A 25,342-nucleotide genomic window follows, 5' to 3' on the forward strand; every position below is an offset into this window, starting at 1 on the left:
ACCACAGGCATTCCCATCCTCAAAAACAATCTCTGCAGCCTTGCTGTCAGACTGTGGTGTTCCAGTATTATGACTAGCAACATGCTCACCTGAAAAGATGAAATCTAAATGGGGCTAGAGGAAATTGATATTTAAAAAATTGAAACTTCTTTAAAAAAAAAAATCAATGCCTGAAAAGTGAAGATACACACTTGGGGTTCAGCTCTTCATGAATGGTGCTGCGTTCTGTGTTAGGATTGCAGAAAACTCACTTGGATCATTTCCCATTCCCATGCTGCATCGGGAACATTTCCATCGTTAAAGGCTCACCAAGGTATGAAGAGCTTTGAGTGCAATTTGATAAATTTAAATACAAAACTATTGCCTCAGTGAAATGTCTTAAAGCATCCGCCAATGGGGCGTCACAGTGTGTTGCTTGACCTTTTGATTTGGTCTTTGTCTGATTTCCATTCAGTCGTGGAAGCGAAAGCTCTTCACTCAGTGGGTTATGTCCAGCTTCGTTTGGGGGTTTAGGTGATTGAGAAGCTGTGGAGTGAGAGTTTGCAGAGTTCTCGGACTTCCCCTTTGGCCTTACCTTGGAATTCTGTAAAAGTCCACTTGAGGGAATTGGCTCTGTCTCCGTGTGAGCAGCAATTCCGACTGCTCCATCCCACTCCCTTGTACAACTCCTCCACCCCTCAATCTGCTGCCATCCTGCTGGTGGATCCTCTCAGTCTCACTTTGCACCCATCCCACCTCTCCGGTACAGGATAAATGGCGTATTTTCAACTCGGCAAACAGCAACTGCTGGTGTGTCGCTGTGAATGAGTGCCCATAATAAGGAATTTTTTTTAATCATGGTGGCTTATTAAGCCGTGCTTGTTTGGTCTGTTGGCCACTTGGCAGTGAGTAGCTGGTCACAACCGAAGAAGTAGCTCTGGAATAATGTTGCAGGTACGTGGCAGCTTTGAGCCAGGGACACAGCCCATAGGGCAGAGTTCTTGCTCCTAAACCTAACCCAGTCACCTCTGCCTGGAGGCAGGATGGGCTCAGGATTGGACTCTGGGTGCCATGTTCTCTCCCTTACTTTCCTCTCTCAGTATAACCAGGGAAATACACACGAGGGACAAGTACTTACACTGAGTTGCAGAGAGGTGTATAGGACACTCTGTGTTGGACAGCAGTAGGGAGGGAATACAATGCTGAGAGTTTTCTCAATGCTTGCTTCTTCCCTGCTGTTCCCCTTTTTCTTGTTTTTTGTTTTTCTATGTTCTTGACTCTGCTGTCCTGACTTTCTTTCTCCTTCTCCCTCTCTTTCTCCTCCCTTGCTATCTTTATCTTCCCCTTCTCGCTCTCCTTCTCTCCCCCCCCTTGCGCTCTCTCCTTTTCGCCCCCCCGCTCTCCTTTTTGCCCCCCCCGCTCTCCTTTTCACCTCCCTCCCCCTCGCTCTCTTTATCGCTCACCTACCCCCGAACCTTATTGCTCATGTTCCACCTTTTCCTGCACTGCACTCAAAAACTGACCAGTCCTTTCAGGTGGGAAGATCATAAGGTACTATTTCGAGGAAGAACAGGGAAATTACTCTCGATGTCATAGCCAACATCTATCTCTCAATCAACGTCACTAGAACACAGATTGTCTGCTTATCAGCGCCTTGTATTTTGTGGGAGCTTGTTGTGCATAAAATAATAAAAGTATGTTGTTGCTGTAAAATGCTTGAGGGAATGTAACAATCTTTCCCTTTTGTCTGTCTGTTTCTTCTTACCCATACAACATGCCTCGAATCTCCCTACACGCACCCCCACCGTACTTTCTGAATAACCCGCTGTACAGTTCCAGCATTTGTTGTTTTAACATTTCCAGTTTTTCCAGTTTCCCTTTCTATTTGTATCCTAGCTTTGATCATTTGCTGGCAGGCACTTAGGAATTTATGTTTCTCTGGTTTTTGGCTGACAGTGGGCCATTATTCTCGGTTTGGTGCTGTCTGACTATCCAATTGACTCGATGTGATTTTCCTGTTCTGTCGCAGTCGGATGTGGTACACCAAAGTGTCTTTGAGTTGATCCACACAGACGACCGGGCAATGTTCCGTCAGCAACTACACTGGGCTCTGAATCCACCTGCCTGTCAGGAATCTGACCTTCGAGCAGATGGTGAGTTATCATATAATTCGCAGGTTTAGATCAAAGCACTACGATTAACGAAAAAATATTCCTTTGCGTCAAGTCAAAGACGCGGCAGATCAGTTCACAAAATGTGCTTGATAAATGCATTGGATTGTAGAATGGTGACAGCACCGAAGTAGAAAATTCGGCCCATCGTTTCCGTGCTGGCCCTCTGCAAGAACAACTTGACTTCTCCCACTCTCCCACTCTCCTGCTTCTGCCACATAGCCCTGCAGATCGCCTTGCTGCTTCAGTTGCTTACCAGTTCCCTTTTGAAAGCCGTGGTGGACCTGGCTTCCTCCACGCGCTCTCGAAACAATAGCCATTCCTGCAAAAACAAAAATGTGCAGGTTGCGCCAAGAGTGCTTCATATTTAATAGAGCTCAGGAAACTTGGGATTAATTTATGTGGAAGCGTTTGGAGTGGTGTCTTCAAAAGACGTCATTGGAAGTTCAGTTTGAGCATTGGAAGGTTTTTTATCTTGTAAGAAGGCCTCCTGCGTATCTTGGCCGCTTGACAGTGAACCCCTGCAGCCTGGGTTGTGACAGGTTACAGTTGGAGTTAGATTTTATTGTGCTTAGGGTTCATTGCCCATTTGAAGAGCTGCTACAGGCATGACAGGGTGAACATGCTGTAACAATGCCCCGATTTCATCCTTTTGTAAAAATTCGGATCACCCACCTTTTTGTGTCTTACTTCCTGATACATTTTTCTTCCTGTTTCACTACCTAGGTGTTGCTGAGAACGGTGGCCTTTGCTCCAGGGTCATGACCTTTGATTTGGCGCCTGAGAATTCCTCTTTCATGGAGAGGAACTTTATCTGTCGGTTCCGTTGCCTGTTGGACAACTCCTCTGGCTTTCTGGTAAAGAATGCAGAATCGGCTCCGTTTCAGTTTCTGCGTGTTGTGTTTGGAATCGGGGTAGACCTCTTGCGCAGACAGGCAAAGATGGCTCTAATCAGGAGGCTGTCTCGATGCATTTATCTAATGTTGAGCTTTGGAGACCTGGAAAGTCTCTGATCAGCATCCCAGATGGGTGTGATAGCTAGGACTCCCACATTCCTGTACTGACAGCAACACGCGAAGGGGATTGCGTCTCCTGTTACTCAACCAGTCCACGGCTTTCGGGACAGTCCACCTTGGACTTTGCATCTGGACTACAACAACTTAAATGGCACCCTTACTGTAAGGGAACTCTCCAAGGCGTTCACAGGTGTGTTATAAAACACCGAGTCATGTTAGGAGATGTTAGATCAGATGACCAAGCCAACAGGAGGGAAAAACTGGGCCAGGTAGTGACCTTTTGGCATTGTGAAGGTATGTACCTCAAAACAATGAAATGTCAAATAATCCAACGTAAAATCAGGCCTTTGCGTTGGCATGCTACCTTCACAGAGTGATCCAGGTGAACTGGGTCCTTTTGGGTAAGCCAACCTCTTTTTGGGATTTTGAACACACAAGTTGGTGTACCTAGGCTGGAACCAGGGCACTGTGCGTTTTTCATTCATCGATTCTGTAATTTGTCATAGACGCTGAACTTTCAGGGGCGTTTGAAGTTCCTACATGGACAAAATAAGAAAGCGGAGGACGGTACTCCCATCCCCTCTCAGCTGGCTCTGTTTGCCATGGCAACCCCTCTCCAGCCCCCGTCCATCCTGGAGGTGCGGGCCAAGACGCTCATATTCCAGACTAAACACAGGTTGGACTTCACGCCAATGGCATGCGACACAAAGTACGTATTGTGGGACACGGGGGTGGGGGATGTGAATGGTAATTGACAGCATGTCAAAGGAACTGAAGTGCTGGTGAAATTGGGGGGTGGGGGGAGTGCAGGTAGCTGTCAGCGATGGTGACTATCGGTCAACTAGACAGTCACTAATATCCTTACCCAATCTGACCCATGTGTCACTCTGGACCCTCAGTCATGTGGTTGACTCTTAAACTGCTCTACAAAATGGTCAAGGTGCCTGAGGGAGTGCATCCAAATGATTCATTGACCCGACCCTTCGAGTGCTAGCTGCCCTACGTGTGGCAGAGTCTGCGATGGTACATTGTACTGCCAGCCAACCTGGAGCCTGTTGAAGCAGAGTGGAAATAAATCATCCTTGAGCTCACAGAAGGTGAGACGAAGAATTGGTCCAACGAGGCTCTCCATTACATTCAAGAAGAGGGCTCACAGTCACCTTCTGGAGGGCTTTGGAGGTGGGTAATAAATGCTGATCTAGCCATTGATGCCCACATCCTGTGAATTAATCCCATGGGCTTATCAGTTTTTGCTCAGCGTCACTTGATTAGAAAGTCCTTCTTGCTTTCTCACCTCTCTGAAATGCATTGACCCACACTGGTGTGGGGCATTGCAGCCTCAGTTGGCATCCATTGCCACCCACATGAACGTTCACAGTGAGTGTCAGGAGCTCTCTCAATTGATATCTGATGAGAGCAAATCCAGATAGGGTTGTTCTTTCAGCACAAGGAACATTAATCCTGGCTTTGAAGGGCAAAGCCTAAGGGAGTATTTTAGGTTCACGCAACACGCAAATGGAGTACAGACTGGGCGTTTGAACGCCCTGTTGCCAAAGAGGGCAGATGATTTAATCAGTGACAGGTCTTGCCTGGGGGTGGGGGGGGACAATGGAGTGAGGGACAGGCACTGGAGCTGGATGTTACTCATCTTCAAGACAGTCCATGGTGTGGCATTCTCATGTCTGGTATCGTTTAGTTATGGAGTGCTTTTTGTTCCTTTACAGGGGCAAGTTTGTGTTGGGTTACACGGAGACTGAGCTGTGCATGCGAGGCACAGGTTACCAGTTCATCCATGCTGCCGATATGATGTACTGTGCGGATAATCATCTGAGAAGTGAGTATAGCCTAACAACACCTTTCACTTACATTGAGAAACTGTGTGAGGGGATAAGGCTCCATATTGCTGGTCAGTCATTAGCATCCAGAAACCAAGAAAGACATCATTAGGTGGCCTGGCCATGCTAAATGACCAATAGTGTCCAGGGACGTGCAAGCTAGATGGATTAGCCATCGGAAATTCAGGGTTACAGAGATACAGTAGGAGGGTGAGTCTGGCTGGGATGCCCTTCGGAAGGTCAGTGTGGACTTTTATGAGTCAAATGGCCTGCTTCTGCAGCTTAGGGATTCTCTGATCAGCTGTAGGATAGATTGGATGATACCAAGCTTGGGTTTGAAGCACCTAAGTATTATATGAAGAAGGACATGAAAGTCAGGCTGGAATAGTAATTTTACAAAAGCAGTTAGCGGCATCCAGTTGGGTAATATTGTCTGTCTCCTCTTTCCAGTTAATGTATTCGCGTTCACAGGAGACATCGTGGAGCCCAAGAGCAAATTGCTGCTGTGGTACTGCCATCATTCCACAAGAGGGAGGGATCTGTCCATTGAAACAGAAAGCTATGTATTTGCAGAGCTCACATTTTAGCAAGCACACCTTTAACGACCGCAGAATTAGAATGTCTAATACCAGAACTGGTGACATTGCAGACAATGCTAACATGTGACATGGCGATCAACCCAGTCTTCAAAGGCATTCTTGTTTACATTTTTCCAATTAAACTGGCTATCATATAGATTCCAGAGCTTTAGTTTAATGTACTAGCTGGGATACTGTATCACTCTATTCTAGAGAGGTAGAACACTGCGAGAGTGAGACTGCCTGTAGATTGCAGATGTACAGGTAACCAGAATGGTGAATGAGACAAAATGGGATCTATTGGAAGGCATTACAGGAAACGAAGGATAAGCAGGAGCAGATGAATTTGTTGGATAACCGATAGCAGTGCCATGACCATGTGAGACACCCAGCCCATGCTGCTGAGATCCAGAGCTCACTTTTGTAACTTGTAAAATGTCAGTCACTGTGGGAGTACTTGGCAGAGGGAGTCTGAATATTCCAGGGTCTCACTCGCTTTTGTATGACAAACACTGGCCCGAAAAGTCTACACCTTCCATTATCTGGTGGGTGGAAGGAGTAATTTGATGGGGCTAGTTGCCTGTTTCACTTCTTGCTTTCTAATCCCATTATGCTTGTGTTTTCAGTGATTAAAACTGGAGAGAGTGGAATGACAGTGTTCAGATTGCTGACCAAACAGAACAGTTGGGTTTGGGTCCAGGCCAGTGCCCGGCTGGTCTATAAAGGTGGAAAGCCTGACTCCATCATTTGCAAACAGAGGCCCTTAACGTAAGTCCGTGGTTTGCAGAATGTCAAATGTTGGTTTTTGGCCTGGCACCTCACTTTGATTGCCTCTTGTGTGTGCTGGTTTAGAGGCACTGACAGTAGAGTCATGGAGATCTACAGGCCCTTCAGCCCAACTTGCCCATGCCGCCCATTTTTAACAATTAAACTAGTCCCATTTGCCTGCGTTTAGTCTGTATCCCTCTGTACCTATCCTATCCATGTACCTGTCTAATTGTATATGGCATATACTACACAAGGAGTCATTCTTATCTAAGGCACTCTTGAGCAAACAGCATAGAGGTGTGTCTGGATTGTGAGTGGCCAATGGGTGCCATTCATTAGCTCCCCAATGGGGATGGTCTGAGCTGCTGGGTTTGGTAGAGCAGAAACAGGGTGTTTGAGCCAGGATTGGGAGTGTTGGTGTTGTTTCTTGCATTATCACCTTCGAGCAAAGGGGTGAGGAATTCTGGAAAAGAATAGAATGCTGGCCAGCTTGTTTCCCTCCCTTCATTACCCTGGATTTTGCAGAGACCTTATAAGATTTGGAAGACCTGTTGACAGCTGTCCCAAGGATCTCCTGTGGCCGACAGCATGACGATTATGTGACAGAGGCAGGAGGCCAGGAAGCTCCCCCTTCCTTTGGCTGGAGAGTCCAGTAGAAAAGGTGGCGGTGTCCGGCTTATGGGTCTCTCATTCCTGCCTGAGATGAGGAGAGTTTCTTGAATTCAGAGAGTGTGAAGTGGGATCTTTGGGAGTCAAGAGACCTGGGTTCGAGTCACAGAAAAGTGGTGTCGGGGCAGAAAATCTGATGGGGGAGACGCCTCCTATTTATCGTGTTCCCCTACGTCATCTCCATGCTTACAGTGCACCTGGGTCATGCCTACTACAAAGCAGCTCAGTGCAAATGGAAGTCTGATGTAAGGGATTTCCTTTGCTCCGTCTGAAATCAGAGCAATGAAGGAAATTTCACTCCTGAAGTTTTGACTCGATGGCCACGTTGATATCTAAACCACAATGGTTCAGTTGCGAATTGATGGTTGAGAGCGTAGGTTTACAAAACAGTAAGTAACTTTCTTTCTCTCTGTCTCTCTGTTTCAATTCCCTCTCAGGAATGAAGAAGGTGAGGAACATCTCCGGAAAAGGTCCATGGAGATATCATTCAACTTTGCTACAGGAGAGGCAGTTCTGTACAATAACAATCCGTTGTTTTTGGAGCATCTTGGTTCATTTGAAGTTAAAGGAAAAGGTGCGAAGGTCAAGAAGAGTTCTGTAGGAGCAAACGGAACTGACCCAATAAACGGAATCAACCCCAGTTCACTTCTGGGTGCCAGGATGATTCAGGATCCGTCTGCTTATACCTCGTTTAATGAAGTAGAGTTTAACCTTGACGATATCTTTGCAAATGACTTTTCTGTTTTAAATGTGCCAGGGGATTTCTGGCAGCAAAACAATAATGGCAAAAACTCGACCAAACAGGAGGAGATGGACCTTGACCAGGATGACCCGCTCTCAACCATCATGGATATTCTCTCACAAAAGACTGTGGATGAAAATGACCTCTGTGACACTCTGGAAAACCTGGATGTGGAGAACACAGAGTTGGAGCAGTGGGAGGAGACCTTAATGAAAATGGACAATACGTCGATCCCAGAAGATTTCAGTGATATCCTCACCACAGATTTTATATTGTCGTGTGTTGAGAACATGCTGACAAAAAACAACCCGAAAGGTAACAAGGTCCCACAGGAGACCTTAGACACCACAGTAGGAAGCTTAATGGGGCCGAGTCAACAAAACCCATTTGGACCCGTACCACAAAAGCCACTTGGTTTTGACAGCCAGAACCCAGCAATGCCTGGCTTTCAAAATGTAACAGCGGCAGCTCACCAGTCCGCTGGACCCCAAACCCCATCTCTGCTTGGTCCCCAGAACCCAATCATTTCTGGGCCACAGAACATGATGCCATTTGGACTCCAGAGCGCACACCTGCCTGGAGCGCAGAACGAAATGCATGCTGGAATTCCCGACCCGATGGAATCGTCCTTGCAGAATCCCCTCCCAATGAGCTTGTGTCATCCTCCTAACCAGCGGAGTCTCGTTTTGTGCAGCCCTCCAAATCAGTGCAGAACTACCCTGGCAAAGATGAGCTGTGCAGAGCAGGCCAATGTGCAGCATGCGAACATGGGGAAGATGTCACCACAAGGGAACTTGCAGCAGAGCATGCTACAAAAACCCCAGTACTCCGGATTAAATGGCCAGCTGAAAGTGCAGCCTTTAAATGCTCCACAGCAGCAGCAGCCATTAATGCAGTGGCAGGCGCAAATGCAGAATGGACAGCAAGATCCCATGCAGTCATACCGAGTGCAAGATTGCTTCCACCATCAAATACCGCAGCCATTTTGTGGATTGACACAGACCTCACCAGAAAGGGTCTCTGCAGCTTGTTATCTGGACCAAAACAGCAGCGAACAGCTTCCATACAGCTGCGGTGTAGCAGACAAGCAAAGGACCACAGTAAATCAGTTTCCGATGGGGCTGCCTCCCAGCATCAACAGCAGCTGTATGTTTGCATCCTGTGAATATGAAGGCCGTGCTCCTCTTGCGAGAGCTGAGCTGCTGTTTCCAGATAGCAGTTCCCTCGCTCCTCTGCCTCCCTACAGTAAAATGGAAGCAGCTCTGAGTCACAGCCCCTTACAGGCTACCTGTTACTACGAGAAGGACTCTCTTCATTCTGTTATAGGCTCCTCAGCTGTCCCCAGTGGAGAACTGAACATTTACCAGTCGTCATGTCAATTCGAGCCAACTTTCTCAGCGTTACCGCTCGCTGAGAATTCTGTCTGTCAAATTTCGACGGGTCAGGCACCTTGGAATTGAAGCAATTAATTTAAGGTGAGGACGGAATGGACAGTAACCCATACCTAGTTAATAATTAACCCATGCAAATCCATAGTCAGTTACTTTAAGGCTGTGATGTTGCTGGAATAGTTTAAGGATGCAAGTTACGTACTGATTGGCTGATCTTAGAAGGTGTGAACAGAGATTTCAGTAAATTGCCCCTTCTGGAAGCTCCCACTCACGTACAATAAAATTACTTGACCCCAAAGATGCCGATTTATAAAACAAAATGGTTTTGCAAGTTAGGAGTTCTGCTGGGATTCGGATCCTTGTTCCGTTGATTGATAGGAGGTGAGGCAGTTCTGAGGCCTAGTCACGGCTATGGTTAACACGGCATGTGATGTTCACATTGAGATTCAGGCAAATCTGTGGTGTGTAAATACTGGCTAAACTTCCGGATACCTGTTTGACTGCGGTGAATGTGTCTCGCAATATTTAACTTTGAAGCCGGTGGAGAAAGAAATGTTACTATAAAATTAGGTAGCGGGGCAGTCACAAAGGCACCTTTGTACAGGAAAATCTCTCCTAGCTCAATGATCACTTCCCACTGATCATCTTCATCAGGGAGAGGGGTTCCTAACCTCCAGCTGAATCAGCGACGAGAACCCAATCATGTAGTTCAAACCTGTCCCCTGGCACATCTACCAGGGACCAACAACAACTCTGCTCGGCAAAGCCTTCGTTCACAGGATTTGGGAGACTGTATAGAAAGAGAGAGAAGAGAGTAGGAAGAGGTACAGTCCTGGCATGAAACTAATCCGAAAAAGGAAATGCTGTTAAGTAAGGGGCAGCAACAGTAGAGGAATGGAATAGAAGCGTATTACTTAAATGGTGAGAGGTTATGATACTCTGAGGTACAGAGGGACCTGGCTGTTCTGGAACATGAATCACAAAGGGCTTATTATGCAGGTACAGAGGGACTGAAGGCGCAAGGAAGTTGGCCTTTATTGCAAGGGGCCTGGGATACAAAAGTAGAGACGTTTCAATAGCTTTTGTACAGAGCATTGATGAGACCGCATCTGGGGTACTGTGTATAGTTTTGTTTGCTTTATTTAAGGAAGGATATAAATGTGTTGGAAGCAGTTCAAAGATTTTTCTGTGCTGAAGGGGTTGTCCGTAGGAGGAGGGATTAGACAGGTTGGGTCCCACGTGCACCCTAAATCATTTTACCCCCAGTGCGTGACCTTCCAAGGTCCGTGAGTGACAGTGACCTCCGTATGCGGAAGTTGATGTGTTGACAGTGATCTCTGAGTGGCTTAGAAAGAACATTGATTAGTTCTGTATTCATTGGAATTTCAAATAATGAGGGATGATTTTATTGAAACAAAAAAAATGATCCTGAGGGACTTGGAGCACGAGTAGGCCATTCAGCCTGTACTGCCTTTCGATAAGATCATCACTGATCTGTTTGTGTTCTGCCTTCCACATTGCCACATATCCCCATAACCCTTAATCCCACTGCCTAACAAGAATCTGTCTACCTCCACCCTAAGAAAAAATTCCATGACCTCATCTCCATTGCTTTCTGTGTGCAACTCACTGCCAATCTTCTGAGAGAAACCGAATCTGCCCCCGATCGCCTTATCTCTGTCCAAAAAGGGTGGCCCCTAATTTTAAAACGGTGCCACCTATTTTGGGACCCACGTGCAGGAGTGATCATCGTTTCTACATCCACCTTGTCAAGACCCTTCAGGATCTTATAAATTTCAATCAAACCATCTTTCACTCTTCTGAACTCCAGTAGAAATAGGTCCAGCCTGCCCAATCTTTCCTCATAAGTTCACTCCAGGTATTTATCTAACAAACCTCCTCTCATCTGCTGTCTAAAACAGTTACATCTTTCCTTTAATAAGGAGATCAAAACTGCACACAGTATTCAAGTTGTGTCCCATCAATGCCATGTATAACTGAAGCACAACATCCTTACTTGTATGTTCATTTCATCTTATAAGGATAGCATTCTATTAGCCACCTCGATCACTTTTCGTACCTGAATACTAACCTTTTGATAGTCGTGCCACTCTTCACCTCAAATGCTGCAGTTGTGTATCACTCATTTAATGGCCTGTTTTTTATCCTTCCTGCCAAAGTGAACAACTTCACATTTCCCCACATTATACTCCATCTGCTAGATGTTTTCCCACTCGCTTAACAAGGATGCATGCCAATTTGGATGTGCTGTGTGATCTTTGCAATGTGCTTTCTAGCCTAACTTCTTCTACGTTGCAAATTTAGCCATCATACCTTTGATCCCCTCATTGAAGTCGAAGTCATCAATATAAATTGTGAAAACGTGAGGGCCCAGCACAGAGCCTTGCAAGACCCCATTTGTCACACTCTGTCGATCTGAAACACAGCCTTTTCTGCTTAATCTGTTTTCTGCAAGCCAACCAATCTCCTATCTATGTTATGTTAGCTCTTACTTTGCACAGTGACCTCTTGTGTGCAGCCTGGTCAAATGTCTTTTAGAAATCCTTGGGCAGTCTTTCTCTCTGGTTCTCCTTCCAAAAAATTCCAATAAATTGATTAAACAAAATTTTCCATTCACAAAACCATGCTGACGCTTCCTGATTATCTTGGATTTTTTTTCCCAAGTGCCAAGTTGTAACCACCTTAATGATCAATTCTCACAGTTTTCCCAAGCTAACTGGCCTGTTTTCTACTTCCCTGTTCTTGAATAGCTCAGTTATATATGCCATTTTTGAGTCTAATGGAACCATTCCAGCATGTAACAAATTTCGGAAAATTAATATCAATGCATCAACTACTTTGTTAATATCTGAGGATGAAGTCCATCAGGGGACGTTGAGAGTTATCAACCCGATTGCTCCATACCATTTCCCTGGTGATTATTATTCTACCACATTGGTCTGGTCCTTTGATGTCCTAATTTACATGTATTACTAGGGTCTTTATCAGATCCTTTATACTAAAGACAGAAGCAAATTATTTATTGAATCCACCATTTCTGTATTAGTTACTATTAACTTCCCATTTTTTCCCTCTGGAGGACCAATACTCACTCTACTTACTGTTTTCCTTGTTTACAAACCTGAAGAAACTCTTGCTATGTGTATTAACATTTCTAGCCAGATGCTTTTCATGCTCCAATTTCTTTATCAAGATTAACCTTTTAACCATTTTAGCCTTTTAGCTATTCTCTTCTGAAATATCCCTTTTAAAATTGTCTGCCACTGTTTCTTGACTGATCCATCTCTTGGCTAATATCTTAATTCGCTTCAGATATCTTAGCTTTTATGTCAAAATCGTTGCCTTTTTTTTAAAAGTTTAAAATTTTAGTCCAAGATCCATTCCTCCACCTTGAAAACTGAATGTAAAATTCAATCATGTTATCATCGCTGCTACTTTTGAGATGCTTTTACTATGAGGTCATTCATTAATCCTGTCACTCTCAAAACCACAAATGCCCGTTTTCAGCCAATTTGATTTATCCTCGAGAAGTAGTTGGAGGCAGCCCTGGCAATATTCCAGAAATAGTACTGAAAACCAACACTCTCTCTAAGCATGGCACAGCCACTCAGAAGGTCTGAGGAAGGCATACCCACACAGATCACAGCATGACTTCCAGTTCCAAAAGTCACTGCTGTGTGTGAACCTTGGAGCTCTGTCTTCAGCTGTCCCATCAATGACCTCCATCATAAGGTCAGAAGTGAGAATGTTCACTGATAGGTGTGCAATGTTCAGCACTGATTGCCACTTCTCAGTGCTAAAGGACCTTGACAGTATTCAGGTTCGGGCTGACCAGTAACAAGTAACATTCATACCACACAAGCTGCAGGCAATGATTATCTCCAACAAGAGACAATCTGCCCACTGCCCCTTGACATTCAATGGTGTTACCATCACTGAATCCCCCACTACCAACATCCTGAGTGTTACCATTGACCAGAAACTAACTGGACTAATCATATAAATGCTGTGGTTTCAAGCACAGCTCAAAGGCAAGGAATGCCTCACTTTGCAAAGTCTGTCGAAGGCACAAGTTAAGAGCCTGATGGAATATGGCTCCCTTGCCTGGTTGAGTGTAGCTCAAAGTTCATCGGAAAACCTTAACACCACCCAGAACAAAGCAGCCCCCTTTGAAAGGCACCACATGCACAAACGTTCACAGTAACAGCACCATCTACAGAAATCCACCAAGGCTCCTTGTACAGCACCTTTTAAAACCCATGATCACTTCCATCTAGAAGGGCAAGGGCAGCAGATACATGGGAACACCACCTCCTGCAAGGTCCACTTCAAGCCACTCACCATTCTACGTCAACCTACACCAAAGGGACTGCAGTGGTTTAAGGAGGCAACTTACTACACCTTTTCCAGGACAGTTAGCAATGGGCAATAAAGTTCATTTTGTCAGCGCTGCTTACATACAATAATGTTTTTTTTTTTCTTTTTAAAGACACTGCTGATATAAGATAGTCATGAAGAAATCTAGTTGGGAATTCAAGAGAAACATTTTTATCCTGAGGGCGGTGACAATATGGAGCTCACCACTACAGGGAGTGTTTGTAGTCTAAATGCATTTAAGGAGAAACAAACAGACATTTGAGTGAGAATGCAATAGAGGTTGATTAAGGTAGATTCAGATTGGGACAAAAATGAGATGAAGCTGAAGTGGCACATAAACACTGGTTTGGACTGGATGGGATGATTTGCCCCGGTCCCATACTATGGCCTCACATTCTGATCATGTGTCAAATTTGAATTGACTAATCCGAAGAGTATGGGCACCTCCAGAAGCAGGGCGTCCAGGTAACATTTTCCCTCCATGATGTGTGCAACTCATTCCAGTCCTCACCATTGATCCAAAGATCCTCAAACTGCAAAAAATTACTGCGGATGCATTCGCTCTGGATCACCTTGGTGTCCAGTAACTCCCACGTTTTGCAGAAGCAACACATCACTCATCCTGCCAGCGCTACGAAATTTTATTTATTTATTTAATTAATTAATTATTCTGGTGTCTCTGGATTTTAACAGTTGAGGAACCCCCCTCTCTGTCCACTTAATTGTATTTTTTTTCAATACCATTTTCAATCTTACACTTAGCAACTTATGCTTTTTCTTTCTCTTTGTAAAAAAAAAAGGACAAACTAAAGACTAGAAATATTCACCAATCTGCTGCTTTTTCCCTACGCTCATATCATATTGTGGCTTATATGTTACTCCACAGTCTTAATGGTCTCAATGCAGATAGACCGCTCAATCGGCACCTTTTATCATCTACCGCTCACACCTTGCTTTTGGGGGTTTGAATTGAATAAACCTTGACCACTTATCAGATACTCAGCTTCTTTTCCTATAGTAGAGCAAAAAAGTCAACTTGTGGAGGCTAAGAACGTTTAGGCAAAAGCAACCAAACACCACTTTACCTTCCATCCCCTCTCTCCTTGAAGCACCCATCTGTGGCACTCTATTGTAAGTTGCACTCCAGTGCTAAATCTCACTAAGTTGGCTACTCGTATATGCTCCTAATACAAAGGCCTATCTCAGTCACTTAAGGAGGATCCATATGAGCTAGCTCTTAATTAAACTCCGCTGCATCTGCTCCCAAGATGAGGCATTCCACTCCCTGACATCCCAGATGTCCTCATTTTTCAAGGACTGCAACTTCCCCTCTACAGTGGTCGAAAACGGCTTTGACCACGTCTCTCGCGTTTCCTGCAACTCATCCCTCACACCCCATCCCCGCAAAAAAAACAAAAACAGAATCCCCCTCGTCCTCACATACCACCCCACCAACCTTCGGATTCAACGCATCATCCTCCGACACTTCCGCCATCTGCAATCCGACCCCACCACCAAAGACATTTTTCCCTCCCCACCCTTATCTGCTTTCCAGAGGGACCGCTGTCTCCGTGACTCCCTTGTCCACTCCACACTCCCCACCAGCCCCACCACACCCGGCACTTTTCCTGCAAACACAGGAAGTACTACACCTGCCCCTACACCTCCCCCCTCACCCCCATCCCAGGCCCCAAGAAGACTTTCCACATCAAGCAGATGTTCACCTGCACATCAGCTAATGTGGTATATTGTATCCGCTGTTCCTGATGTAGCCTCCTCCTGTACATCGGGGAAACCAAGCGGAGGCTTGGAGACTGCGTTGTGGAACACCTATGCTTGGTTCGTAACAAACGACTGCACCTCCTAGTCACGAACCATTTCAACTCCCCCTCCCACTCCTTGGACGACATGTCCATCCTGGGCCTCCTCCAGTGCCACAACGATGCCACCCGAAGGCTGCAGGAACAGCACCTCATATTTCACTTGGGAACCCTGCAGCCCAATGGTATCAATGTGGACTTCACAAGCTTCAAAATCTCTCCACCTCCGACCTTTCCCAAAACCAGCCCAGCTCGTCCCCATCTCCTTGACCTGTCCGTCCTCCCTGGACTGACCTGTCCCCTCTCTAACTCCCTACCTACACTCACCTTTACTGGCTCCATCCCCACCTCTTTGACTTGTCTGTCTCCTCTCCACCTATCTTCTCCTCTATCCATCTTCTATCTGTCTCCCCCTCTCTCCCTATTTATTTCAGAACACCCTACCCCTCCCCCATTTCTGAAGAAGGGTCTAGGCCCAAAATGTCAGCTTTCCTGCTCCTCTGATGCTGCTTGCCCTGCTGTGTTCATCCAGCTCTACACCTTGTTATCTCTTAATTAAGCTTTTTTTTTGCTGGAACCCTTGTGACACCCCTGCTTAAGGCTGGCAGTTAAACTATATCTTTCAGTTTAATACTGTAAACTAAAATAGGTTTGTCCAAAACAAAATAAAAATTCTTACCCAATAGTGCACACACTCAGTCCTTGGGTAAACTGAGCTGCTAGCTCCCATCGCAAAAGGCCAAGTCTGTTTCAGCTGGTTTTTGATTGAGCTTCTCTTTCATTCAATCCCTTGCAGAAACCCTGCTTATTGCTGGCAGCTGCAGCATTGAAGCTTCAGTTTAATGTTAACTACTTCATTAAATTTGTGATATTATTCAAGATGGAATATGGACCTTTGGCAAACATTTCTCCTATAGGCTGTTGCTGGATGGTGATGCAGGAAGAATAACTGTTGAGTTCATCTTATTTGGTGGCATTATCTCTTTGTCTGGAAAATTAGATAAGAACAATTTGGAAGTACTTTAGCCATGTTATTGAGAGATGCAATAAGATTTCATATATATTTCAAGTCTTTCTCACCAATGTTGTCCTTATTTTGTGAATTGCAAAATCTTTTTTTATTTCACACACATCACTCCTCCGACACCTCAAAACTTCATAATAACGTTTATGATCCATTCGACAGGGAGAAGCTTTGGAATTGAGGAAGTGGAACACCGAGCATGTCTCCTTTGTTTGCCGAGAGCATTGGGCTAGCAACTTCTTGTGAATTATTTGAATCAAAGAAGGCTGATCCCAGTGGTGCACAATCCTTTGACAGTGTTTGGTGTAAAGTGCTGAAGTCCTGAGACAGACAAGTGTATGCCTAACGCGCATTGTAAACCAGTGCTTTCATATCTCGAGTACCATCACATCGCCACCTCCTGCAGATCTTTGGTGATCGATTTTTCTATTGCTGTGTACAAAATATTAACTTCTTTATATTTTTGTATAAAAATGTAGTGTGCTTTTTATTGCGTTGATATTGCTGGTATAATCGAGCCAATTTCTCTTTGAGGAGATCAGAGTTTGAAAGCACACTCCGCACCGTAGTTCCTGCTCTGTGCGTTTGTGAGCCTTATAATGAAGGAAGATATTTCCCAAGAGCGGCCTTCTACTGAGGATTTTATTTTTAACCGATTGCAAAGTATTCATTGAAAAAAAAGAGGCATTCACCACAGAGCATGAGCACCCAGAGACCAAGGTGCTGGTGCCAGGTAGAATTAAACCTACAATGTGTTTTCAAAGCAACAGGAGTGGTGCATTGGACAGGTGACTCACTTGGTGTTATGCTCTGAAACTTCTGAAGTTGGGACATGTTTTCCTTTTAAAAGATTTTTAAAAAAAACATTTCAACTTTTTAAGCTATTTACGTATTAAATAAATACATTTTAAAAAAGAGGTATGTGTATAACACAGTATATGAAAAATGTGTGTTTTGATATTAAAATGTCACAATGCAGAACCTATTTGTTATTCTGACCAGCTGCACCACTCTCATACCTTTTGCAGCTCTTCTGTATAATGTACTTTAACCACTTGATATATTGCTGCCTTTCATTTATATGTAATGTAGTTTTATAAATGTCTAAACACATTTGGTTGTTGAAAAAATTGTATCTTTTTGCTTCAAATTACAAATACATCTGTGACCCTTCCTCCCCCCCCATTATTAAAGCCTTTTCTCTTTTTAAAGATGAATATGATGTGAATAAATCAGTGTTTTACTTTAAATATCAAGTACTTCTAAAAATTGAATCCCTCCCACTTATTGGACGTTTAAAGGAACTTATCAGCATTACCCCGTTTTCTTTAAATTGTGTTTGTGGTGTCCTCCTTTCCTTAATATGCTGTGTTTTGATTTGCTGGATGATGGTACAAGGGACTGGATTCCCCTCTAATATTACTCCCATACCTGGCAACTCTTCTGTCAGGTTCCCAGACAGTGAGTGGCAACAGACGATAGAGCTGTGAGGTGCCAGTGCATCCTAGCCTTTTGCTGACAGTTTTCATCATGAATAACTGCTCAGTTCTGAGTGGAACAATCCTAAGATTGACTGTCCTCTCTAGAATCCATTACTGCTTATTGTAACTCCCAGCATTCGAGTTAAGATGGAGTTTGAGAGGAATTTCTTCTGAAAGAGGTTCATCAGCCTGTTACTGTGGTTGTAGTGTTGGAAGAGATTAGGTTCACTGCATCTTTAAAGAGATATTGCTGGTATCTCGAAGTTTTTAAGAAAAAACAGAAATCGCTGGAGAAACTCAGCAGATTTGGCAGCATCTGTGAAGAGAGAAGCTGAGTTTAACGATTCAGTTTGGAAGATGTAGTGTCATATTGGACTCGAAACGTTAACTCTTTCTCTCTCCACAGATGCTGCCAGACCTGCTGAATTTCTCCAGCATTTTTCTGTTTTTATTTCAGATTTCCTGCACCTGCAGTATTTTGCTTTTATTTGCTGGAGTCTATGGTCTTTTCGAGTTCAACAGTTTATGATCTATTTACACTCATGAGCAGCTTTCTTCGGGATAAATCCACTGTGTAATCTGTCTCATCACAAGTGACGTAGCTTACTATTTTACATACTGGAGAATTAATTCATTACTGAACAGGTCGTGCTTGGAATTTATTTTCACCAACTCTATTGCCTGCCCAGAGCAGTGGAGGCAGAATATATTCAAGGTCAAGTTAGACAGACTTTTGATCGATAGAGCTTCCAGAGTTATGGGTGATAGGCAGGAAAGTGCAGTTAAGGGAACATTGCATCAACCATGATCATATTGAATGGCAGAGCAAGCCTGAAGGATCCAATGGCCTAGTCCTGTACCTATTTATTATTTTCTTATTACTCAGAAGAAATTACAGATGCAACCTGGAAGGTGTTTACATACTTCCTGTCTCTCCAACCTTTCCCCTCAGCAGACTGTACGAGTGAAGATTATAGGATAGATTCCCCTGGTCGGCTAGGTCACAAAACAGCCGTAAAACATAACATGAATGGTTGGGGCAGTTTCTGTAGCCAGTTGCTGTCTCCTTCTGTTACTGTGTAAACTTCACCTTTCACAGCAATACCACCATCCGACTGCTGCGCTCCCCCTTGACAACTCTCCCTTACCCCGTCGGCAGAAACCTGAACTCCCTTGTATGAACTGATGGTGACGATGTTGCAAATGGACTGTGAACAGTGAAGTTTAGTGCTGAGACACCAGCAAAAATGACGAAGCATGAACCATCTGGGCAGGGGTTTTGGGAGTTCTGGAGGTTAAGAATATGCTTGGGTTGCTAGTTAAATCCAGCAGGAGTTGTACACGGATGAGGCAACCCATCTAAATCATTCACTTTTTTTCAATGGAGTTCAGTGGGAAGAGAGGTTGTCTCACTGAAACATATGAGCGAGCTTTGACATAATAAATACTGAGAGGTTTTACCGCCTGGCTAGAAAGTTTAGAGGAGGGATTTCCAAAATGGAGGTCAGGAGCTCAAGTGGGCTTTCGCAAAAGTGCAAAGTTTGGAAATTTTGGGTTGCAGTCTCCTCATTGACCTCCTAATTCTCACTGAGGGGTTATAGCAATTTCTAAGCATTAAAATGGGATCACAGTTGAGTTGGGGGAGGGAGGAATGCTTGGGAAGCATTGGTTTAGGAGGTGGAATCAGCTTTAGTAAGGGCTGGGCCATTTAGGACTGAAGTGAAGGCAAAAGGTTTTCATGTAAACGGTGGTGAATCTTTGGCAATCTCTACTGCAGGAAATTGTGAATGCTTAGCAATTGTAGATGTTCAGGAATGCAATCGATAGATTTTTGGATATGAAGGAGATTATGGGATCTGGGTATACTGTGGGAACCTGGCGTTGAGCTGGAAGATCATTACCTTCTTGAATGCAAAAGTAGGTTTGAAGGGCTGAATGGCCTACTCTCGATTCTCTTACATAGCTTAGCTCTTGCGACAAAGATCAGAGTCTCAAAATCAAAGACTCTGATGGTGTAAGAGATGGCAAGGATGTCTTGTATTGGGACATTTCCGATAATATTTTGGACCTTGAGGAAAGCAAAAGCTAACATCGAATTAAACAAGTCTCTGGAGTCATCTAGGACACTGGTACCATGACTTCTCATATTTTACAGGCACACATTCCACTTGAATGAGCCGTGCTGCCATGAGTTAAATTTATTTCTCTTACATTAACTTTATTCTGCTGTGGATTGCTGATATTACTTTATTATATTGGCCCTGACTCTGCCTTATTCCTGGTGGTTCTTAGTTAAATCCAAGTATCGCTACTTCTTTAACTGAATACACTTTCTTAATTTACAGCAATTTAAAGACAGTCCCTAATAAAAGTTTCTTACCAACCAATGAACTTTGTGAAAAGAGTAGAAGGAGAAAGCACCTCCTCCCCACCTTTAATTGAACTCCCGGCACAGCACACTTTACTTCCTGCAGCAAACCTTATTCAAAGCGTTTCTTTTTCCTCCCGCTCCAACTTCTCACTTTGAACTAAATTCCCAAAGGTGCTCACTTGTTCTCTGTCTCATTCATGTGATATCTCCCTCAGACTGACCATGAAACGGCAAGCCATTCCCCATCCACACTTGAAAATGCATCACCATTCCTTAGGTGTCACTGAGTCAAACTCTTGGAATTTCTTCCCTAAATGGCATTGTGGAGGTACCTACACCAGATCGATGGCAATGGATCAAGACAACAGCTCACTACCACCTTCTCAGGGGCGACTAGGAATTACCACTAAATGCTGGCTCAGCCAGTGACACCCTCATCCTCTGGGTGAAATTTTTAAAAATTATCTTTGTTGGGAAGGAGACCAGGAGAATGGAACTCAATGGCCTCCCCTTCCAACCAATCACATATTAAACACTCAACCTTCCTCCTCTTCAAACCACCCATCAGTGTGCTCCCTCCCACAGCTACTGACAACCAGTTGCATGTGCAAGTTCAGAAATAATTTGCATGAAAATACCTGTGTCGCGGCTTAGATTCAATCAACAGAAATATGCAGTTTCTAATTCAGTCCTGCTGTAACTTTGTTATCAGTTTCAGCAACTCCTTTAGGAATTGAGCATCCTACTGTGAGAGGAATAAATTCACATTTTTTTTTCTGTAAAATGCCTTAACCACCACCGCCTTCCCCAGTCATAGCCCAGGTGATCTGAACTTGACATTGTCTTTTACATGGCTGCATGAATATTCATTCATTTCAATTGACATGTCTTCATGTGATCACATCAATGAACGAATAGATCAGTGGGTCACCTTACTTAATTTAGCTGGATCAATCCCTCTTCGTTCTGATCTTTGACTCAAGGTGGGGCCTTTTATTCCTGTGGAAGCTCATTTCTTCCAGGTTAGAAGCCAATGCAATGTCGGTGAGCACGGTGAAGATGGATGAATGCAACTGGATGGGAGTTGGGACATGGACAGTAGAGGTTTGGATGAGTTTTAATGCTCGGGGATAGAACAAGGGAGGTAGTCCAAGAGATGTATTGGATTGCCATATCTCCTGTTCACAAGAGCATAGGTGAGGGCTTCAGCAGCAGGTGAGCCAAGTTGGGTGATGTTTCAGAGCTGGAATTTTTCCATCTTTGAGATGAGAGGCTAGGGCTCAGAAGCTCAATCCAGGATTAAACATGAGCTCAAGGTTGTGAACACTCTGGCTGGGGCATAGTGAATATGGTGGGTGAACTGGACATAAGAAATTGTTGCTGAAGACAATGTTTAATTGGCACAAATTTTTGCTCATCCAGTACTGGTTGTCAGACACGCAGTCTGATAATTCAGTAGCTATGGGGGAAATCGAGAGAGATTGGTGGTGAGATAGAACTGGATATTGTCAGCATTACATGCGAAAGCTAGTGCTACACGTTTGGATGATGCTGTTAGGGGGCAGAATCTAAATGAGTATTGAGAAAGAGCCAAGGGTTGATCCTTGGGGAACATAAGAGTTAATGATTCGGAGGGGGAAGAAAAGCCATGGAAGTTTCACATGAGTGGATTCAGAACTATGCAGGGCTCTGCAAACCAACTTTCTTCTTTACCTTTCTGCCCGTCTGCTTGTTAAATGTAGTCATAGAGTCATACAGCACAGAACGGATCCTTTGGTCCAACCAGTTCATGCTGACCACAATCCCAAATTAAACTAGTCCCACTGCCTATGCTTGGCACATATCCTTCCAAACTTTTCTTTTTCATTAATTTATCTAAATGTCTTTTAAACGTTGTAGCTGTACCAGCATCCACCACACATTCCTCAGGCAGTTCATTCCACACATGAACCACACTGTGTAAAAAGGTTGTCTCTCGTGTCCTTTTTAAATCTTTCTCCGCTCACCTTAAACATGTGCCCTCTAGTCTTGAAATCCCCCACCACAGGAAAAAGATACTTGCCATTCACCTTATCTATACCCCTTATGATTTAAAGGCAGGGAGAGATGGAGTGATCAAGGTCAGATAGGTAGTGCTGACAGATGAGATGAGTGAAATCATTGTGACATTGCTACTGCGTGGAAATACAGATCCCCTGCTTGTTTCAGGACAGGCGCTAAAGGCTGATAAAGGAACTTGGCTGAGATCCAGGACTGTTTGCTTTCCTGGTTGCTGCTTTAAATCTGCACAGATCAGAAAATCTAGACTCCTTATTAACACTTTAAATGTATCCATACCATTCATTTCCACTATTCACTGTGATGACATGTTTCACATTCTCACCCCTCTCTGGTTAATGATGGTTCACCTGAATTCCCTATCAGAATTATTGGTGATGATCTTACTGTGCTCCTGGTTTTGGTCTCCACCACAAGTAGAGACCTCTTTCCCCGCATCCACTCTATCAAACTCAGTTGTAATTTTGAAGAACTCCATCAGGTCCCCTGTCAGTTATCAGCTTTCTGAAGAGCACCTAGCCTACTTCTTGTGCATTCTCAATTTGAATTAAACCATCATTGGTGGCCATGCCTTCAGCTGCCTTGGCACCGAACTGTGCAATGTCCTGTCTCTGTCTCTCCAACTCTCACTCTTCATTGAAGTCACTCCTTAAAACCTACCTCTTTGACCTACCCCCTATTTAGTTGACCGAATACCAACACATATGACGTGGTGTCATTTTTAAAATTTTGATTACTGTTTTGGCTGAATTCAGAATGTAAACAGTGCTTTGTAAATATGAGACACTGTTATTGTTGTGCAGTGTTAAAACTTTCTTGATTGATGTAAGTAAAGATGCAACGAGAGAGACAGCAAATCAACACCATTCTGCCCTCTCTAGACTTGATGTTTGTGGGCATCTGCTACGGTTAGTTGTAAATTGAAAATGAGCAGCCTTGATGTTTGGTGTTAAGAACACAGAGCAGTACAGCCCAGGAACAGACCCTCTGGCCCCTATGTCTGTGCAGACCACGATGCCATTCTAAACTAATCCCACCTGCCTGCCCATGGTCCATGTCCCTTTATTCTCTGCCTATTCATGCATCTGTGTGAATGCCTATTAAACTTTGCTTTCAACTCTGCTTCTGTACCCTTCCCTGGCAGCACATTCCTGGCTTCTACTACCTTAGGTGTAAAAAAAACTTCCCTCGCACATCTGCTTTAAACATTCCCCCTCTCGCCTTAAATCTATGTCCCTAGTATTTGACATTTCCACCCTGGAAAAGAGACTCCAACTATCCACCATATCCAAGCCTCTCATGATTTTATGTACTTTTATCAAGTCGCCCCCTCAGCCTCCTACACTGTACTGAAAATAATACAAGTTTTTCCAACTTCTCCTTACTGCTAATACACTCTAATCCAGGCAACACCTGGTAAACCTCTTCTGCCCCCTCTCCAAAGCCTTATATTGTGTGGCGACCAGATCCACACACAACACTCCAAATGTGTCCAAACTAAAGTCTTATACAGCTGTAACATGACTTGCCAACATTTTTACTCAATGCCCTGACCAATGAAGGCAAGTATGTCATACACCTTCTTTACCAGCTTACCCACTTGTGTGCTGGCACTTTTAGGGACTGAGATACCAAGATCCCTCTGTATATCAATGCTCCTAAGGAGTGTGCCATTTACTGTATATTTTCATCTTGCATTTGACCTCCCAAAATCCATCACCTCACGCTTGTCCAGATTAAACTCCATCTGTCATTCCTCTACGCAATTTTCCAGCTAATCTACATCCTGTTGCATCCTTTGATATCTTTCCTCACTACCCACAACTCCACCAATTTTCGTGTAGTTTGCAAACTTACTAATGAAACCACCACCATTTTCATCCACATCATTTTTTATATATTACAAAGAAGAAAGGTCCCAGCACTGATCCTTGTGGAACACCACTGGTCACTGACATGACTACGCTCCATCTTATATGGTAAAGCCAAATGTGTATCCAACTTAACAACTCACCATAGATTCCATACAATTTGATTTTCTGGACGAGCCTATCATGAGGGATCTTGTCGAATGCTTTAGTAAAATCCATGTAGATAACATCCACTGCCTTACCCTCTTCAGTCCTCTTCGTCACTTCCTCAAAAACCTCAATCAAGTTTGTAAGACAAGACCTCCCCTGACTATTCCTAATAAGTAAATTCTGCTCTAAATGCAAATAAATCCTGTCCCTCAGAATCTTCTCTAATAATTTCACTCCCATTGATGTACAGCTCATCGGCCTCTAATTTCCTGAATTATCCTTGTTGCCCTTGAACAAATGAACAACATTGGCTACTCTCTTGTCTTCTGGGACCACGCCTGTGGCTAAAGAGCATACAAAGATCTCTGTCAAAATCCCAGCAATCTCCTCCCTTGCATCCTTTTCTATCTTGGGATAGCTCCCATCAGCTCTGGGGACTTATCTACCTTAATGTTTTTCTCGACTCCCAACAGCCCCTCCTTCTTAATATCAACATGCCTTAGAGTATCAACAAACCCCTCTCTAAACCTACCAGCACCCATGCCCTTCTCCTTGGTAAATACCGATGCAAAGTACTCATTAAGGACCTCACCTACTTCCTCTGGATCCACTATCTTAGGTGTAAAAAAAAAACTTCCCTCGCAGGAGAAGAGCAGGAGGAGCATTCCATGGGGCTCAGCTATCTTGTCACTTTGAACCTGATCAACTTCAGACAATAAACTAGGAACCAATCACACAACCTCACCCACTACTCACCAAAATCAGGTTTCTCCCTCTCGCTCTCTATTCCTAAGAAATTAGAATGATAAAGGCAAGCACTTTATACTCTGCCTCCCTCCTGACACTACTCAATCACTCTGTAGACCTGATTCCTGAGCAGCCAAGCCTACGTCATGCTAGAGTCATGATGTCGCATCTGGAGCTCCACCCCTGGATTCAGCTCCACTCCCACCACCACCACTCTGATGGTCCTCAGTCCCGCTCCGACTGACCCCAGTCCCGCTCCGACTGACCCCAGTC

The 25,342-nt window shown here is 44.2% G+C and overlaps 1 protein-coding gene across 1 annotated transcript in view; it reads left to right on the forward strand.

Annotated features, from left to right (window-relative positions):
- Positions 1-17,602, forward strand: part of ahr2 (aryl hydrocarbon receptor 2) — a 138,234-nt gene extending 120,632 nt beyond the window's left edge. Inside the window, exons 5-11 of the mRNA XM_048599000.1 lie at positions 2,009-2,132; positions 2,877-3,007; positions 3,673-3,875; positions 4,891-5,000; positions 6,206-6,347; positions 7,454-9,233; positions 16,554-17,602. Of these exons, the coding sequence (XP_048454957.1) occupies positions 2,009-2,132; positions 2,877-3,007; positions 3,673-3,875; positions 4,891-5,000; positions 6,206-6,347; positions 7,454-9,218 (2,475 nt within the window). The 3' untranslated portion in view covers positions 9,219-9,233; positions 16,554-17,602. The remainder of the gene's footprint in view (positions 1-2,008; positions 2,133-2,876; positions 3,008-3,672; positions 3,876-4,890; positions 5,001-6,205; positions 6,348-7,453; positions 9,234-16,553) is intronic.
- The last annotated feature ends 7,740 nt before the right edge of the window (positions 17,603-25,342 follow it).

This window comes from Rhincodon typus, chromosome 7 (genome assembly GCF_021869965.1).
Source record: "Rhincodon typus isolate 14 chromosome 7, sRhiTyp1.1, whole genome shotgun sequence".
Classification (NCBI taxonomy): domain Eukaryota; kingdom Metazoa; phylum Chordata; class Chondrichthyes; order Orectolobiformes; family Rhincodontidae; genus Rhincodon; species Rhincodon typus.